The 17,354-nt window shown below is 47.8% G+C and overlaps 4 protein-coding genes across 4 annotated transcripts; 2 read left to right on the top strand and 2 right to left on the bottom strand.

Annotated features, from left to right (window-relative positions):
- Positions 1-2,569: 2,569 nt before the first annotated feature.
- RhiXN_05788 (major facilitator superfamily transporter) lies at positions 2,570-4,629 on the top strand (the record flags this gene model as incomplete). The annotated part of the gene is made up of 9 exons (XM_043325604.1): positions 2,570-2,867; positions 2,929-2,935; positions 2,985-3,081; positions 3,461-3,610; positions 3,662-3,876; positions 4,018-4,179; positions 4,233-4,354; positions 4,409-4,528; positions 4,589-4,629. 9 exons carry the CDS (start codon positions 2,570-2,572, stop codon positions 4,627-4,629), a joined length of 1,212 nt encoding a protein of 403 aa, XP_043181036.1.
- Positions 4,630-5,472: 843 nt separating this feature from the next.
- Positions 5,473-8,532, bottom strand: RhiXN_05789 (AGC/AKT kinase gad8; the record flags this gene model as incomplete). The annotated part of the gene is made up of 11 exons (XM_043325605.1): positions 5,473-5,552; positions 5,607-5,749; positions 5,812-6,023; positions 6,228-6,463; positions 6,512-6,554; positions 6,614-6,692; positions 7,080-7,467; positions 7,517-7,784; positions 7,831-8,041; positions 8,092-8,461; positions 8,508-8,532. The coding sequence occupies 11 exons, from the start codon at positions 8,530-8,532 to the stop codon at positions 5,473-5,475; spliced, it is 2,055 nt and encodes a 684-aa protein (XP_043181037.1).
- A 2,204-nt stretch (positions 8,533-10,736) lies between these two features.
- On the top strand, positions 10,737-12,899 carry RhiXN_05790 (Fungal specific transcription factor domain; the record flags this gene model as incomplete). Its single annotated transcript, XM_043325606.1, has 5 exons — positions 10,737-11,514; positions 11,567-11,865; positions 11,948-12,454; positions 12,516-12,641; positions 12,696-12,899. 5 exons carry the CDS (start codon positions 10,737-10,739, stop codon positions 12,897-12,899), a joined length of 1,914 nt encoding a protein of 637 aa, XP_043181038.1.
- A 1,261-nt stretch (positions 12,900-14,160) lies between these two features.
- Positions 14,161-17,092, bottom strand: RhiXN_05791 (pyrolysin; the record flags this gene model as incomplete). The annotated part of the gene is made up of 5 exons (XM_043325607.1): positions 14,161-14,954; positions 15,010-15,932; positions 15,982-16,364; positions 16,418-16,930; positions 16,991-17,092. 5 exons carry the CDS (start codon positions 17,090-17,092, stop codon positions 14,161-14,163), a joined length of 2,715 nt encoding a protein of 904 aa, XP_043181039.1.
- Positions 17,093-17,354: the final 262 nt, after the last annotated feature.

Here is a 17,354-nt window from a genome sequence, read left to right on the forward strand (position 1 = left end):
TTGTAGTTTTCAAATACTCTCGATTGAGAAGCTAGAAAATCTGGTAAGTTCCCGATTTAGGCTTAAGCAAAACAATCAGTGAAATTAATCGGTCTGGCTACAGAAACAGACTTATCGGGGGGCGACGTTTCAATGTCTTGATTCTTGTTAGCTCAACCTATGTACATCGAAATTTCCTAAGAATGTTGTGAGGAATGTTGTATGTTAATTAACTCGGTAAAACTACGCTCTTGCGATTCAGCATATGTAATGATGTGACGTTTGTGCGCATGCAGCTGGTACACCGTAGTATCAGCCAGAGAGGGTAATTTATATCTCAATGTAAAAACATATCCATATCGAGGATCAAAATGGGGGCCCTAAAACCCACATAGCTGCTTTAGAAACATATTTGACTCGACCTTCAGCCTTCGAGCATAGTCTCCTCAACCACTTACACGTTACATAACTTTCAGAGTGTTCTAACATTATACCCTACTATTTTCTGGTCTGATGGGTGCTTATAGAACGAACCTCTCCCTTTCTTTACGCACGGGGGATTTGGTTTTGCTTGTTCGTTGACCATTAAACATCAATCACTTCCATTTTCACTGTACAAGGTTATAATACTGAAAATTAGTGCGTGTTTAAGTGAGGATTGAGCTGAAATCAAGATCAACACATACTGATTTCAGGTACCGACCCTTCATAGTCTGATTCATGCTGAGGGAGGCATACTAAATTGTAATTTTCAGGCCATATCCTACTGAAAAAGGAATCTTTTACTGATGTACTGATTTTCAGGATCTTATCACACCACAGTGAATTTGGGGTACATATTTACGTATATAGGATTGGTGGTATTGACGATGGCCTGTGTTGAGGTTAATACTATATATGTAGCAAACATAGAAGCGACACTATATTGGCATGGTTTGCATAAATAACATATACATGGCGCACTAACGCTAGGGAGCTTTGCGGTTAGGATCTGGATAAAATCTGTTGATGACTTGAACCCGCAATCGCGGGTCGACTTGAGGCGCCCTCAAGAGCAAATATAAGGCAGTAGGGCACCTTTGCCACGAGGACTGTGTTTATCGGGTTTTGTTCGCTCCAGTTCCAGAATGGTGATTTAGAGTACTGAAAATTATCGCTACAGCATGCACATCAGTTGTACTGAAATTCAACCACCCCTTTTTCAACTCTGCCTCATAGGTTGAATTGGTGTGCGCGGATACAGTACGCCAAACCGAATCTCCAATTAAGGCGAGTCCCCAAATCTCAAAGAGTCTACGCCCTGTGCGGATATTCAATCAGAATCAAGCCCAGGCCCAACTGGTATCAAAGACCTACTAACTGAAAACTTTACTTCTACTCTTCTTACCAGATATAATTGCTGTTAGGCGCTCTAAATCTAAAACTGTCAACGTGCGGCCACGGTGGAGGGGCAGCTTCATGACTATGCCTCGCTAATCAGTACCAGTGATCTTGCTGACTCTGGACATTGAGACGTGAGTGGGGCCGGCGGGTTGGGTGAACAGCCCTCGCAAAAGTCACAGACGAGTCCCACGTGAGGAAAGAATTAGCAAAACACTGGTGCGATAACCAGGTCGAATGCACGGTAATGGCATGATCGATCCTCTGCAATCGAGCTTCACGTGACCGTGACCGTGGCCGCGACCCCCATACCTAAGCTCGGGCGTGTATCACCACAAATCCCAATCCACAACCCATGTAACATACCAGATGAATCAATAGACTAATTCACCATGGTTAACTGCAATCTGTTTAGGGGCCAATGACCTAAGCAACATTTTACGAAACCGTAGCAGATACGAATGGTCCTTGATTCAATTTATAATATCCGACCACATAGTCCGCTCGAAGAGCAATTAAATGTGTCCAAAATGGCATACCTCCGCACGCTTTACGGTAATCATATGTAATAAGTTGTGGGGATGTACACTTATTCTTTTAGGGGGCAAACTGGCAGACGGCCAATAAATTCGTTGAAAACAGCCTTCGACGCCACGAAAAACACGAGGTATAGAAGGTGGAACCGAACTAGATATTCCAAGAATTCGCGGTTTGTAGTTCAAGGCGGCCTTTTAAACCCCCTCCAATTCTAATCCTCTGCAACATCTTTCTGTTCGAATAATGAGTGTCGAGAAAGCTGTCACCCAGAACTACAGCTCTTCACGTCCGTGCTCGTTGAACACGCGTCCATTTACCATTTTAGGCGACAAACGCGTCCATTTACCATTTTAGGCGACAAGTTGAGTAATGATCGACGCGATTTAGAGAAAAACAGCGATGAGCAATTAAATGGTCCAAAAACATACCCTCCGCACGCTTTACGGTAATTCATATGTAATAAGTTGTGGGGATGTACACTTATTCTTTTTAGTGGGGCAAACTGGCAGACGGCCAATAAATTCGTTGAAAACAGCCTTCGACGCCACGAAAAACACGAGGTATAGAAGGTGGAACCGAACTAGATATTCCAAGAATTCGCGGTTTGTAGTTCAAGGCGGCCTTTTAAACCCCCTCCAATTCTAATCCTCTGCAACATCTTTCTGTTCGAATAATGAGTGTCGAGAAAGCTGTCACCCAGAACTACAGCTCTTCACGTCCGTGCTCGTTGAACACGCGTCCATTTACCATTTTAGGCGACAAGTTGAGTAATGATCGACGCGATTTAGAGAAAAACAGCGATGCGTTAGGTGAAAAAAGCACACAAGTCAACGATTCACCTTCACTTTGTGCCTCGGATCCCATTGTACTACCCATCGACATCACTCGCGGGGACAATGAGTTTATTGAAGGAGGATGGCAAGGCTGGCTGGTAGTCATCGGGTGCTTTTTAATCGGGGCACCAACCGTTGGTGAGCCAGTTAATATGGGTACTTGTAGCAACCCTACTGACATCTAGTTTTACCGTTATAGGCTGGAAGTAGGTACGATCGTTCGAGACCCAGTTGAGACCCTGACTAGTGTCGAAGCCTTATTTGGGGAGTGTTTCAGGCATACCATTCGGCCCATTTGCTTCGAGAAACTCCCGATGCCACTCTTAGCTTGATTGGGGCATCACAGAATGCGGTATGTAAGCTCATGACACGCTTGGTAGGACGCTGCTTAACAGTCGTGCTGCGTTGGGGGGCAGACAATGGCGGCTGTGGCCTTTATTTCTGGGAAATTAGGTGACCGGTAGTATGTATTGAGCATCCAATATACGCCAATTAGTTTACTACTTACCACTTATATGCGGCGGGCTATCCAGTGGCTATAAGGTACGTACTACATTACTTGAATGTAATGTTTTCTTGATTGGCGAGGGTTAGTGCTTCATCATCGCGGGGTGCACTTAGTGTTTGTTAGCCAATTTTCGGCTGCATGGTGCAAACAATTCTGGTCAATATTTATTACCCAAGTAAGTGACATTTAACTCGACAAATCCACAACACTCAATTTATGCTAGGGTGTATTACAAGGAGCGGGGTGTGGCTTGACTTTGCCTATGGTCTTTGCATTACCATCGCAATGGTTCAAACAATACCGTGGTCTAGCAACAGGCATAGTCATTGCTGGTGCAGCTCTCGGCGGCGCGGTCTCCTCTCTGGTTATTCAGGTTAGTGTTTATTCGATTAACATATCGATGAAAACCAATAATGTTTGGCAGGCAATGCTTTTACGAATGTCATTACAAATGACGCTCCTTATCTATGCGTTCGCTCAAGGAGGGATCATGTTTGTAGGATGCTTTCTTGTCAAAGTGCGCCCCTTAGCGTCGCATATAACAGGACCTATCCATAAAAGAATCAAATGGGTTGATACCGTGTACTTCAAGGACCCAGTATTTTGGAGTTGCTGGTTCGCATTGGCCCTCTTTGTTCTGTAAGCTTTTTCCGTATCTTTTTAATCCTATATTCACTTTGGCATACAGCGGCTATCAAATTCCGTTGATATTTATCTCGGTATACATACGTGATACTATTCCATCCATATCACCACAGCTAGCGACTCTTCCTATTGCAGTGATGAACTTTTCAAGCGCGGTCGGGCGTACAACGTTGGATTATTAGCAGACCAAATCGGCTTTGTCAACGCCTTGATCTTAACAGCAACGATCAGCGCATTTAGCCAAGCGGTTCTCTGGAACGTCACTACTTATACTTACGTGGGAGTGATTACATTTTCGTGAGTTCTCATATTGAAGATAACTTGTTGGTGACTAAATGCATAGTGCAAAGCATCATTTTTGGCTTGACGGGGCCTTGTTACGTGAGCCTTACACCGCCCATTGCCACTACGTTATATGGCATGCAAAGTCTTGCATCCCTTACTGGATTACTCAACATTGCTAGCCTTCCAGGTACGAAGAAAGGCTTACTGGTGTAAAATTGTAAACAGCTGAAGCTCTATATAGGCGCATTTAGCGGCCCACCAATAGGTGGATACATCCTAAAGGCATCGGGGAGAAACTGGCACGCTCTCGCTGGCTATAGTGGGGCTGTGCAATTCGCAGGTGTGTTATGTATCTTGTATGGTAAGTTGATTTATTTAGTTCTCATCCTTAAATCACTAAATATGTGTACTGTACATGAAGCTCGATTCAAGCGGGAACCAAAGATTCTTGCATGTCTATGACCAATGATTAGAACGAAATGAGATAAACTAGACAAATGTACAATAGCCATGAAACTTTTGATTTTTTTCAAGCGTCTCGCTGTGCCATATCATAGAGTTTAAAGGCGAAACCAGGGAGGGGGGTAAAGACCTCTGACACTCGGAATCTCTCAATACTAAGGAATTAATGCCATTCCCACTGGTAAACTCCGCGCCTTGATAAGTAGACCACGTCCGCATACGACGCATACAATCTCCTCTAGCGCTCTACGTCAGTCCAACTACAAGACTTCCGATAGGATTGAACAAACAACAAGTGGGGCCCTTAACTGAACGTAAACTTCGCTACGAGTTACGGCTTGGAAGGACCTTGCAAAGTAAAATAACGAACCACATCCTACGAGGCTGATCTGGGTGGATAACGTCCCAAAAAAAAAAACGTCACTGAACACAGATTACCTTTTAAACGTTTATACATCTCGTAGCCGAGGAAAAGCCACACATACTCCCCAGGGCCGATGACGTAAATACAATGCAACAGGGAAAAAGGCACCCCTGTGAGCAAGTTGATCAACGCACCGATATCCCGACACACTCTCAATTCCGAGGACTTCACCCCACAAACACACCACCCCACACTCGACAAAATTGGGAGAAAAATCAAAATCAAAAGCAGTACAGTACATACAAACTTTGTTGCTGTAGTACACACGGACAGATTCCGGACAACGATACCAAAGTAAATACCAAGGAGAAGACAGGGAAAAAAGGATATAGATATCAGCTCGGTGTGGGGTGCTCTAGATTGTCTCGAGTAGTAAAAAAGTGGGGGAGGGGGGGGGGGCTGAAAGAAAAAGAACTGATTTAGCCCATGGCACTGCCGTACCCCACGCTCTCGCTTAAATGCTCGTTGGCGGGGTTGTACGTGAAGCCCTTGAATTGATCTGTCGTGACAATTAGTATCAAGGGCGATGGTTTAGAAGAGAAGAGAAGCGTACCTTGAACCGTCTCGCTCAAATGTGAATTTTCGACGACCGAGTCTAGCGGAACCTCGCTCGTGAACTCAGCATCAAAGTTGCTCGTGTCGGCGGCGCTCTGGACACTGGGTTTGAACGGCGGCTGGATCTTCTTTCGAGATAGCCTGTTACACGTATTCAATGAGCTTGGTTTATGACGGTGGATAAAAAAGGAGAGAACACATACGCATGCCAATCGACATAGTTCCTGAAGAACGGATGGTTCTTGATGTCCTCGGCTCCATTATTACCCAAGCGTTTGTTAGGGTCGCGCTGGAGCAAACCGGTAATGACGCTCTTCGCTTCGGGATGCATTTCGTCCGGGAAACGAAGCGGGTCTCGGAGAATGCGCTGATACATCGTGTTTACGTTCTCGTCATAAAACGGTGGGAGACCAGTCTATGTGTAACGAATGTGTCAGCGATGAGCAGAAAGACGAGAGACGAATGAGTCAGAGGGACACATTGGTAAAAGGTTAACTAAAGAAAGTGCTCAGGTGTCGTATCTAGACTATCACCCAGCTCAAATGAGCAAGCGACGGATCCCCGTTGGTTCGACAGGGAAAGTGGCACCTCCACCGGTAGGCATACACCGGACATTTACAAACACATGCCCGCTATCAGGTAATATGAACACATGGTGACGTGCCATAACCTTCCAACGGCCCTCATGCGCAAGCAACTCCACAGCCTGGGCACGAAAATGCCGTAGTAATCCCCAAGTCGTGAGCGCGTGCGTGCGTGCGTGCGAAATTGTAGCGCCCTTGGGGAAAATATAGCCATCTTTCGCACGCACGCACGAGCTCGACGTCCCATTGGACTTCTGTCCAGCCGAAGTGCCTTAATCGGGTAGCTCGGTCACCCGGATGTGGGATCTCGGACACGAACCAACCTCGCCCCTCCCCGCATGACCCATGACGGCCCCACCGGGCTCAGTCGACAAACCCAAGCGCCCAAGAGAAGCGCAAGTACGAGGAATAAACAACTCACCATCATCTCATATAGTAACACCCCCAACGTCCACCAATCGACCGTCTTTGTGTACCCCTGGTTTTGAAGCAACTCGGGACTGGAGAGCGGGGAAATGACGTCATCAGTCACAAATGCAAAATAGATATTTATGAATTGGAATGTGATCGATCGTGCCTCGATCGAGGACGATCCTCCACGCTCCCAGGGATCCAGGTGACAAACCGACTCGCCCCCGGACCGCAGTCTGGGCTCCCACGCCTCGCACCATCCATTCCAGCTCAGCGCTCAGTGAGGCAGTGGCAATGAGGCAAGAAGAGACGGAGTTTGCACGGGCCAACGTCAGGATTCTTATCTCGAATTCTGGACTGATCTAGCCTGGAGCTATGATCTACCTAATGAAGCCAGCATGGCCGGAATGGGGTGCCCACGACCATCGTCCAGCAGACCCAATGCCCAAGACTGAATACCCGGATCCTTTGCTCACCTGATATACTCGGGAGTGCCACAAAACGTGTTGGTCTTTTTTTCTTCACTCATGTTGAGTTTACAGAGCCCAAAGTCGCATAGTGCAATGTGACCGGTGTAGTCGAGGAGAATGTTTTCGGGTTTGAGGTCGCTGTTGGATGGAAATGGATATGCGTGTGTGACAACAAGGCGCGTGAACATCGTTGGGATGTCGGAATTCACATGTTTAGAGTAAGAACCTCTGGACGTGGCAACGAGAGAAAAAAAAGGGACGACTTGCCGGTAGACAACATCAAACCCATGCAAATGCTCCAATGCCAGCAACAACTCGGCCGCATAGAATCTACTCCGGTTGATATCAAAGCGACCTTCCCTTTGAAGATGATAGAATAATTCTCCTCCGTTGACTGGCCGAAATATGAGCTTCATTCGGAGTCATGATCGAGAGAAACCTACCAAACGACATGACGAGATATAACTTTTCCTGGTTTTGGAAGCTAAATTTGAGAGGAACGATGAACGGATTGTTCACCAGGGCCAAAACAGTGCGCTCGGCCAAGATATGGGTAATCTCTCCCGGTCGTGACGCAATGTGAGCCTTGCGAATGGTCTTGAGAGCATAGATCCGGGAGGTGTCGTGCTTCCGGACTTGCATGACTTTGCCAAAGGAGCCTTTACCGATGACTTTGAGAAGATCAAACGACTCGATCGTGAGGGGTTCGTTCTAGCAACCATGTGAGATAAGGTAGGAACAACAATAAGAAACATACCTTGCTAGGGCGGAACTGGACTTGCATGTGGAATTCGCCAGTACCGGTGGTGGCGCGGAACCACGAGTCGACGGATTGAACACCTTCGAGCATGGGTGTAACGTCCAATCGACCGAGCAAGATATCATTGCCCATGTCATTGTCACTGCCCGATGACGGCGCCGTCCGCAAATAAGCAGACAAGGAGAGATTAGACTGCCTCGACACATCGCTGGAAACAGAATGAGCAACGATAAACGAGGTGGAGGGGGGAATGCTTACAAATGAGCCTTGTACATCCAGCTTGGGTTGGCGAGCTCGCCGCCAAGGGCATCGACCAAGACTTCGTTCTTGTCAAACTCGACAACGACATAGGGCAGCCACCACATGCGTTTGCGCTGCATGCTGTCGCGTGTGCCCCGTGCCTGGGGTGGAGGGGCACTTGCCATTGCACGTGATATGGCGGCGGGGAGATCGACACCGGTGGGGAGGTTGAAGCCGCGTCCAGCGTATATGCGGACTGCGAGGACACCGTGGCGGAGATTGGGTGGCGGGTTCATGATCACATCTTGGCTCGCTCCGTTCTTCGGTCCTGGCGTCGTCGGCCTCGACTGGATCGGTGTGGCCGAACGCGAGTCTTTGGGCTCTTTCTCTGTGCTTTGGTCAGCTACTCGAATACAAACACACATTCATCTCACTCTTTCCAAGCTTCCAGCCAGACATGGTGGGATGGGAAACAACTCCTCTCCGCGCTCCGATATAAGTACCGGTGGTGGGAACCTTGAGCGTGTTGCTATCGCCCCCGCATCGTGCTTAGTCAGCATGCACCACGCACAAACAGACAGAACAAAATATGTCAAGTCCGGTCCAGTCTCGCCCCTATCGAGAAATTATATCCCCATCCAGTCCACGTCGACGTGGCCACGAGTGCACCGCGAGTAAATGATCATGAGCGAGCCTATCCCATGAGCAACTGGGATTGTTCAGGACCCCTTCCCCCCTCTCCCCTCGTGCACGCCACCTTGGCCTGGTTCACGATACTGACGCCACGCAACCGATCCTGAAAAGGGCGTCCGGATATCGCTGTACTCCAGCCTAATGATCGCCACGACGATACCCTGATCATCGTTCGTTCATACTTCTCAATACATTTCTTTTTAAATCCCCCAACTGGATCATCCCCGAATCTAATTCCCTGGTCAGGCACTCGTCTCCGAGAGAGGCGGATTCCACAAGGCGACTAGTGCAGAAGCCCCGACAGTCGGCCGACAACCGGAATTACGAACTTGGGTCCGCATTTATATCAATCGCTTTGAGTTTGGGCACGAAGAAGCCAAAAGACATTTCACACCCATGGTGGCCGAGAACAACACAATTTCAGTTGGCAAACATACGCATGCTCGAGTCGGGGTTGGATGCAAGCAACTCACCACCGGGATTCTAGGGTATGGGGTATGGATAGGGGTTATTCAGCAATCTCATTTCTGCTACAATTCTCCCGTGTGTACAACGCAACCTGAAATGGGTAGTCCTGTCGTGCTCTCTGGAAGGGGTGGAGCGCGATATTAGCCCCTGTCAAGCTTGGATGGACATGAGGGATTATTATATTTTGTATGACGCATGTGGGCCGTGACGGGTTTACTCAGTGCGTTGATCCTCGCTCGAAGTTTACTTGAATAGGCAATTTATGTGTTGTTCAGTTCGGCTCTTGTATGCCAACACTCAAATGATGATACTCGATACTCATGTTCATTTTCTTGATATCCGGCACCGCAAATATGATTTCTATCGTCTTTGGAAAATGCTCGGATTTCTGGCCTTGTAATAAAACGTATAGGCCTTGGTAGATCTAGTCTGCACAATATCCAGGATTCGGTCAGTGAAGACTACGTACTCTGGAAAAAACGAGCATATACAATACAAGTGGGACAATCGAATCCTATGCAAGAATCGAATACATATCACGGTGAGCCCCCGAACTACAAACGACCCGTACGACGTCTAGATTCTGTCAAGCATCCGCACGCAGCACACAGAAACACAGGATCCGCAGCTCAACAACACCCAGGGACGAGCTAGGATACGTACAGGTCGTATTTTCCCAGCGCCCCGCATACAAGTGTCGCTTTTGACGATCTGGAACATCCGCACTTTTGAGGTTCGTCGTGTCGATGTTCCTGCGAATGTAACCGCATACATGCAGAAAAAAGGGATACTCTCAGAGCTCAGGATTACCCCACAAATACGTACTTGGTTACACACCTCGACATTTCTTACACAGCAATCCAAAATCCAAATCTTGGAAATTGGCAGCTGCAACGATTGCTGCACTACTCAACCAAAAACCCGAGAAGCTCAGGAGCCCCTGGAGATATGTACGGCTATCAGTAATCAATCAGCTGTATTATTTTTAGAAGGCACTGCGCATAAATCCTGCCAGAATAGGAAAAAGTGGTAGCTGACTAACGTGTGTACGGCCTGTGAGGCTCCGCGAATCATGGCGAGTGCCATGTTGCTCCTGAGCTTTTGGGGATTTGGTTGAGTACAACAAGATTCAGAGTACACTTGTCTCTCGCTTTCCAATCTTTCTAGGCATGTATAGATCCAGAGGCCTGCCTTGACCACTGTGAAATTAGCGCCAGGCGTTCCTCGATCGTTTGTCTTGCCGAGGCTTGGCCAGGTAAATAAACTCGAATGTGGGAGACCATATTGTTGATATTCCTGCCACGTCGACTGGGCCTTGAAACAGAAACTTGTGGAAAATTTACCATATAGCTATGGACACTCGATCTACTACCGGATGCGGTACATGCAAAACCAGGCAAGTTTCCTTGTAGTTTGTCCAGATGAATGTACGAGAAGACCGGTTCGTTTTCAGACGAAAAAAATGCGATGAGACTCGTCCGAAATGCCAGACTTGCGTTAGAATGGGACTCGAGTGCAGTGGATATCAGTATTTCGAGAGTGTTTCCAGCTCTAGAAAGCAGAGGAAGCCAAGAACTAAACCTGCTGTCCTTCACACCTTTGCTCGCGAGGAAGTTGGAACTAGCGCTGTTCCTCCACACACCTCGGAAATAAGCATCTCCAACGAGCTCGGCAATACCGAGCCTCTAGACTCTTCATCGAATCTCCCTGTATGGGATTTCCTGGGGGGCGTCCAACTGCCCTCTGTTAATCTGGTATCTGGACCATATTCTGCCAACTGTACTCTGTTGACGTCAGGCAGCTACTCTGAATCACCTCTGGAACATATTCCAGCCTTGGCAGGAGGGAAACAACACCAATTGTTGAATCCATCTATTGGGATAGAGGTACCCGTGCCCGGTAATAGGGCGGTTATTCCAGAGGCAGCTCAACCGCACAGTCTCAGTCTACGACCGGATTATTTCTTAGAGGGCAGGAACGTTCCTAGCTTAGCAGCTCACATGGATTCAGCTTCTTCCGAAACCTCACAGGCCGCAGCCTTGGTGACCCAACGAAGCGGCGAACATTTTGCTGACTGTGCTCGGGGGCTCTCGAATAGCGTAAATTGGGGAATAAATGCGGCTCTCTCAAATCCCAAATCCGGAGAATCCTTTTCGAGTGTCGGCTGGGAAGAAGAGGAAGAAGGTGAAGAACTCGAAGGATTAAAGCAAATGATAGGTACAATTCTTGCGTTGGACAATACTGTGGCGGACAACGTGGTTCCTTTCGTACTGCAACATGGTGAGTACCTCGGGATATGTCAATGTAAAACCTCTCTGACACAATAGAGTAGCTGCGCAATGGATCATGATAGGCACTTTTGAACCATTGAAAATTCTTTGGCACGCGAAGGAGCGTGTATTACGTGAAGTCTCCGCCTCAGATTCAACTCGTGCTCACAGGCTAGTCGTTGGCAGGGCTATGAGGTCACTCTTGAAAAGCCCGATGCCTGATGAGACCTGTACCTGGGTTATCTCCCTATTATTCACCGCAATCGACCAGAAGGCTGCTCGTTACGCATTGCATCAAGTTGCTTCTAACTCAGGCGTGGACCCGAAACAAGCGATGCTTATACTAGAGGATTATACTGAGGTAAAAACAAACAAACAAACAAACAAACAAACAAACAAACAACTAGTAAGTTATAGTAGCTTACTTATACCATTCCCCTTAGGTGCTTTCTATGCTGGTGTGTGGTTATCCATTCCGCTCCTGGTACCCGCGCTTGTGCAAGATCGCGCCAGTATTTGGTCATGCATGCCCCGATCCCCTGGGCCAACCAGTGTACCTACCCGGTATACTGAATAGTCCAGCTTTTAGCTGCCTATGTTTTATCTCTATGGATATTTCTACAAGCGTTATCTATGGTCTACCTATGTTATGCAAATACGATGCTGGGTTCTCGCTCAAACTCTGTGACGAGATCTACCAGCGCCAGCAGAACTATGGATTCCAGTGGCTTCATGGAATTCCCGACCAATTTATACTCTTGCTTACCTGGGTCAACAATCTCTACGAGTACCGCGGAACAGCCATCGAACCTAGTTTGCTACGTAGGATTGAAGATGACCTGTCCAAGATTCGAATACCGCCTGTAGAGTCAGTCGACCCGGCACTGAGAATTGAAAGAAAGGCAGTACAGGAGGGCTGGCGCCAGGCTGCATACATCTACCTTTATATGGTATGTAATATAACAAGAAAACTCTCAAGGTAGCGCTCTCTAAATGGAAAATCACCCCAAGAAACTCCATGGCGTCAACGCTCAGGATTCACGAGTTAAGCAAGCGAGCAGAATATTCATGCGACTCGCAAACGAGACAAAGCCGGGGCATAGTCTCGACGCATTCTTGGTAGTCCCAATGATGATCGTATGTCCATTACTTAGTCTACTGCTGTGTCGTCCTGACTATGAGACTCCCTAGGTTGGAGTGGTATTGCTTAAACAGCGAGATAGAAACGCAATTTGTGACCGGATTCGGGGTCATCGAGAATGTCAAAATCCGGAATCTGCTCTAAATGGCAATATCCGAATGATGGAGGACGTCTGGAGTAGGATCGCCATCGAGGGTCGAGCAGCGATATGGCCAGACTTACGGATAGCATGTTACAATGTAACAGGGATGTAGCTCTATACATCGAGACTGCTGTTCTACTACATTTATGCGTGCCCACATTCTTTGGCAAGAACCTTGCTAGTGTTCCGCTTTTGATTTTCAGGATAGTATAATTGAGGAGCAAGTATAATACATCGAAGGCTCCGTCACTTTGGCTAAGCTACAGATAAGCCAAAGGTTTACATTTCAACTAACGCACTTAGTAAGGTTAGCTGAATGACTTTTCCTACTCCTTTACAAAAATATTGCGGTATATGCCTACCCATAGGTGTTCACTTCAGGCCTAATTCAACACACTAGAATTTGATCAAATTGCGTGTATAAATCCAGCCAGGTGCGCTTTCAGCGCTCTTAAGCTTCACCTCGACAACAGCACAACCTGGTATTGCGAGCGGGTTATTTAAGTGATTGCACGAAGCAAAATAAGGGCTGTGTATCGGAGCCTGCGGAGACGCACAAGCCCAGACTTGGGCGTAGGTCGCGCAGGGCTTGTGATGCAGTTAATCACGTGATTATCGATTGTGCCGAGTCGACCATACTTACACAGCGCACTCAGTCCCTCACAGCGCTCTTATTCTGTTTTTTCCCCACCCACCTTCCTATTCATCTTACATCGTATTCAATTTCGTGGTCCGTCGCTTTTTCTGTGTGTCTTTCGTTGCTCCCGCCCCCCCGCCCTGCTCGACTACCGTCGGGCTTGGCCACCCACCCGCGAGTTCTGCTCGTGTCTCGGCGCCCCGGCTCTCATCTGTGCACTCCGTGCCGGATCACCCACCCCCGCTGGTATCTGACGATGGTCACGCATATACTCATGTACACACATCATTTATATTTCAATATCATCCTGCCAGATGTTCGGAGCTACCGGAGCCTAAGTCGGATGTAAACGAGAAGGTGATGAAGGCACACTGACGAATTCTACTAGGACTTGGCTCCAACATCTCTATCTAGGCCAATCAACTGGTATATGCGCATCATAAGAGCAGGTTGCAGCCGCCAATGAAATAATAGGTATGAAATATATTTTCGTGCCAGAAAAACAGCTGTATATAGGCAAAGCATATTCAATTCATACAGCTAACCGTCGTTCATTGAAATGCTTCAAAGTCCTCTCGAACGTGGCCTTTAAGGCCAACCAACACCGAGTGGACGAAATACATTTCGACGAAACCACAGTATTAATAAATGTCAGTAATTCGTGACTCTGATAGTTCATTGCAAAGTTCAAGTCTTGAGACACCAATGGTACAGATATTGAAGAGAAATAGAGAAATTAGTTTCGCCTGACAATGATCGTTGGACTAGTCCAAGTTTCATAATCCTCTTCCAGTTCGGGATTTCCGGTGATTTTAAGCGCACGGAACAGAATCCTATAGCTCCCATCGGGGATAGTAGTTCCGTTGGCATACTGGTTTATTGGAATAGCATAATAACCGCCTTCTTCAGCCGTTGCAGCACCATTATTACGAGGGGTATAGCGCTCTTGAAATAGGGTGCCAAGAGTCGAGACAGCAGCGAATGACCCGGTGGTTTGAAATCTATTGGTGAAAAGCCAACCCCAGGTTGAACGTTTGTACAAAGGTGCACGGAGATCAATGGGATGTTTCTCGCCACCGTACTTGGCGCGACGTTGATTGGCGGTAAGACTTTGTTGAGAATCAATGAGATCAAATTGGATAAGCGCAGAACCAGCAACGAGACGACCAATAACGATAGGATAGTCGGAAGCGCTCATGGTAAATACCGCTGACCCATTGGAAGGAACAGGATCGCCCAAGGCACTCACAACCACTGGGATCTGAACGTCACCAAAGTATGCATTAGTATTGTCAATGATTTTCATATCTTTGAGGGCGGCAGCAGCACCAATGTATGTGGACTGAAGAGTCGAGTTGTCCGACCCGGTAGCCCTTATATATCCAGAATAGACCGGGAACTGGGTTTTATCCAGGGCTGTTGGCAAACTGAGGGTAACGTTGATTGAAGCGGAAGAACCAGCAGGGACGATAACTTCGGCCGGTTCGATGGTAGCAACTGCAGAGCTGTCAATTAAACCAAGAGGCCCGACTAGCAATACTTGATTAGTTTTGCGTATCAAGAGGCAAATCTACACAACACTTACGGTAGGGCTGAATCCCACCGATGGTATTCACAGTTCCGGCGGGAACGTGGCTGAATTTATAAGTAACGTCCTGTGTCCCACCGTTGCGAACTACCAAGGTGTGTGTGCCTTGAAAATACGCCGTATCGTTCAATAATATTTCGGCAGGCAATAAACTTCCGGTATTTTTAATTGCGTTATATACGTTCAGCAGTCCAGCACCCTGCTGACCCGTAGTTGGCGCCAAAGAGGCGTTGACAATCCGCATCACGGGCATAGCAGTGTTTTGGAATATTGCTCGAGCAGCCTGCGCAGTCGTTGGACTCTCCCCTCGAACCTGCAGTAGAAGTGCGGCAGCGCCAGCTACAAACGGAGATGCCATCGAGGTACCAGAAGCAAGTGCCCAAGATCCCATCCTAACCGGCCAAGTGGAAGGAATACTGTCTCCAGGAGCAGCAATTGCAGGTTTCAAGTACATGTCATACGAAGGGCCGTAGCTGCTAAATGGTGATACGAGACCGCCCGTCGGATTTGAAATGATATAAGACGCGTTGGGGAACGATATGGTGAGGTTTTGAGGTATTGCTTGCTGTATCAGGAAAATACCATCGGCTTGACTGATGAGCGCGCCAGGATAGGGACCAGTCGAAATGGGAATTAATGGTTGGTCTATGTTGTCGTATACCAAGAAGTACCTCCCACCCCTGGCCGCAGTATTGTTGACCTTGGTGAGGAACGGGCAAGTACCGCGACGAATAACCACAAGACGATTTGATAGATCAGGTGTGTTGGAAGGAAGAGGTTCGCATGCATCAGCTGTAATATTGACATCGGAGGAAGTAGCATAAAGTTGAAGCCCGCTCGGAATATTAAGCGCGTCAAAAGATTGGTAGGGAATGTTACGTCCATCGGAGACTGTCGCGTTCTGCTGGTAAAGTATGACACTGTACAACACAGTTAGCGAACCTCTTGGAAGATTTAGATAAGCCTCACTTGTCAACGGAACCAACAGAAATAACATCAACCCCAGTAGCTGGAGTGGAGGCATACCAAGCGCCGTACTCCCCGTCATTGCCTGTGGCAATTGTAACAATACGGCCCTCGCGTGCAATTCGACTGGCGACAACACTAACAAGAGACTCGGCCCAGCCATTAGATTCGCCAAGGGAAAGGTTGATAACATCATTTCCGTCGGCATGGGCACGAAGAAGAGCGGCTATCACAATATCGTCTGGAGTCGAGCCGTCGCAACCGAGAACGCGGTAAGCGTTAATCTCAGACTGGTGGGCAACACCTGAAATATTGAATGGGTTATTCGGATTGGCGCCAATGATACCTGCAACGTGGGTGCCGTGTCCGTTGCACTGGTCGAGGGGCTGCAAGCACTACTCGTTATTTTCCGTAGAGAAGAGTGGAGCATGACTCTTACATCGGGGTCAGGCATAGGAATCGAATCTTGGAGGCCAGTGTAAGCATCCCCAACAAAGTCGTATCCTCCTATGACCTTGTTGCCAGGACCCATTGCGCCGCCAAGGTAGGGGTGTGTATAGTCGATCCCGCTGTCAATAATGCCAATTTTAATTCCCTGTCCGAAGTATCCCTCAGCATGAAGTTTGTCGACGCCCGTCATGACATGGGTTGAAAATGGCTCATTGAACGCCGTTCCATTTGGAGTCACCTGCATCACTTGCTGAAAAACAGGCTTGGGAGCTCGATGTAGGTATATAGGCGTAATAGATTCCACGCTCGTTGCGCCTGCAAGCTTGGGAAGGTCGGCATCGCTGGCAAGCTTAATGGCGGCTCCGGTCAGGATATTGCCCGAATATTCTCTTGTAACCTCCCAGGTAGCACCACGGCGCCTAAGGTCATGGTGGAGTTCCTCATGAGGCGACGCGAACCCACGCTTAAGATGGTTGTCCCTGAAAAGCTCAACGATATAGGACTGTGGTTGTCAAAAGTTGAGGGACTTGGTCACCCGGTAATAAATATAGGGTCCACATACATTTAGGACTGTTCGACTGTTCGGTGAGCGGTTGATTGATGTCATATCAACCGCTGCTGAAACAAGCCTGGCGGCCACTATACATGGGACAATAAACTTCATGTCAACGAAGGAACTGTCCAGCTCACAGAATACACCGAAGTTCAAAACGATGCTATATAAATTGGTAAACACGTGCTGAAACACCCACCGATCGATGAGACCCCTCACTCCAGCTGCGTCACAAGACCCAACTGCGGACCTGAGCTTTTAGCCACTACACCGCCCTATGAGAGATTCCGCCTTGGCAGTCTGCCTTGTTCGTATCGTCACATCCAAATACAACATAGCCATATGGGTTCGGGGATAGCCGCCTACCCGAATG

This window comes from Rhizoctonia solani, chromosome 6 (genome assembly GCF_016906535.1).
Source record: "Rhizoctonia solani chromosome 6, complete sequence".
Classification (NCBI taxonomy): Eukaryota; Fungi; Basidiomycota; class Agaricomycetes; order Cantharellales; family Ceratobasidiaceae; genus Rhizoctonia; species Rhizoctonia solani.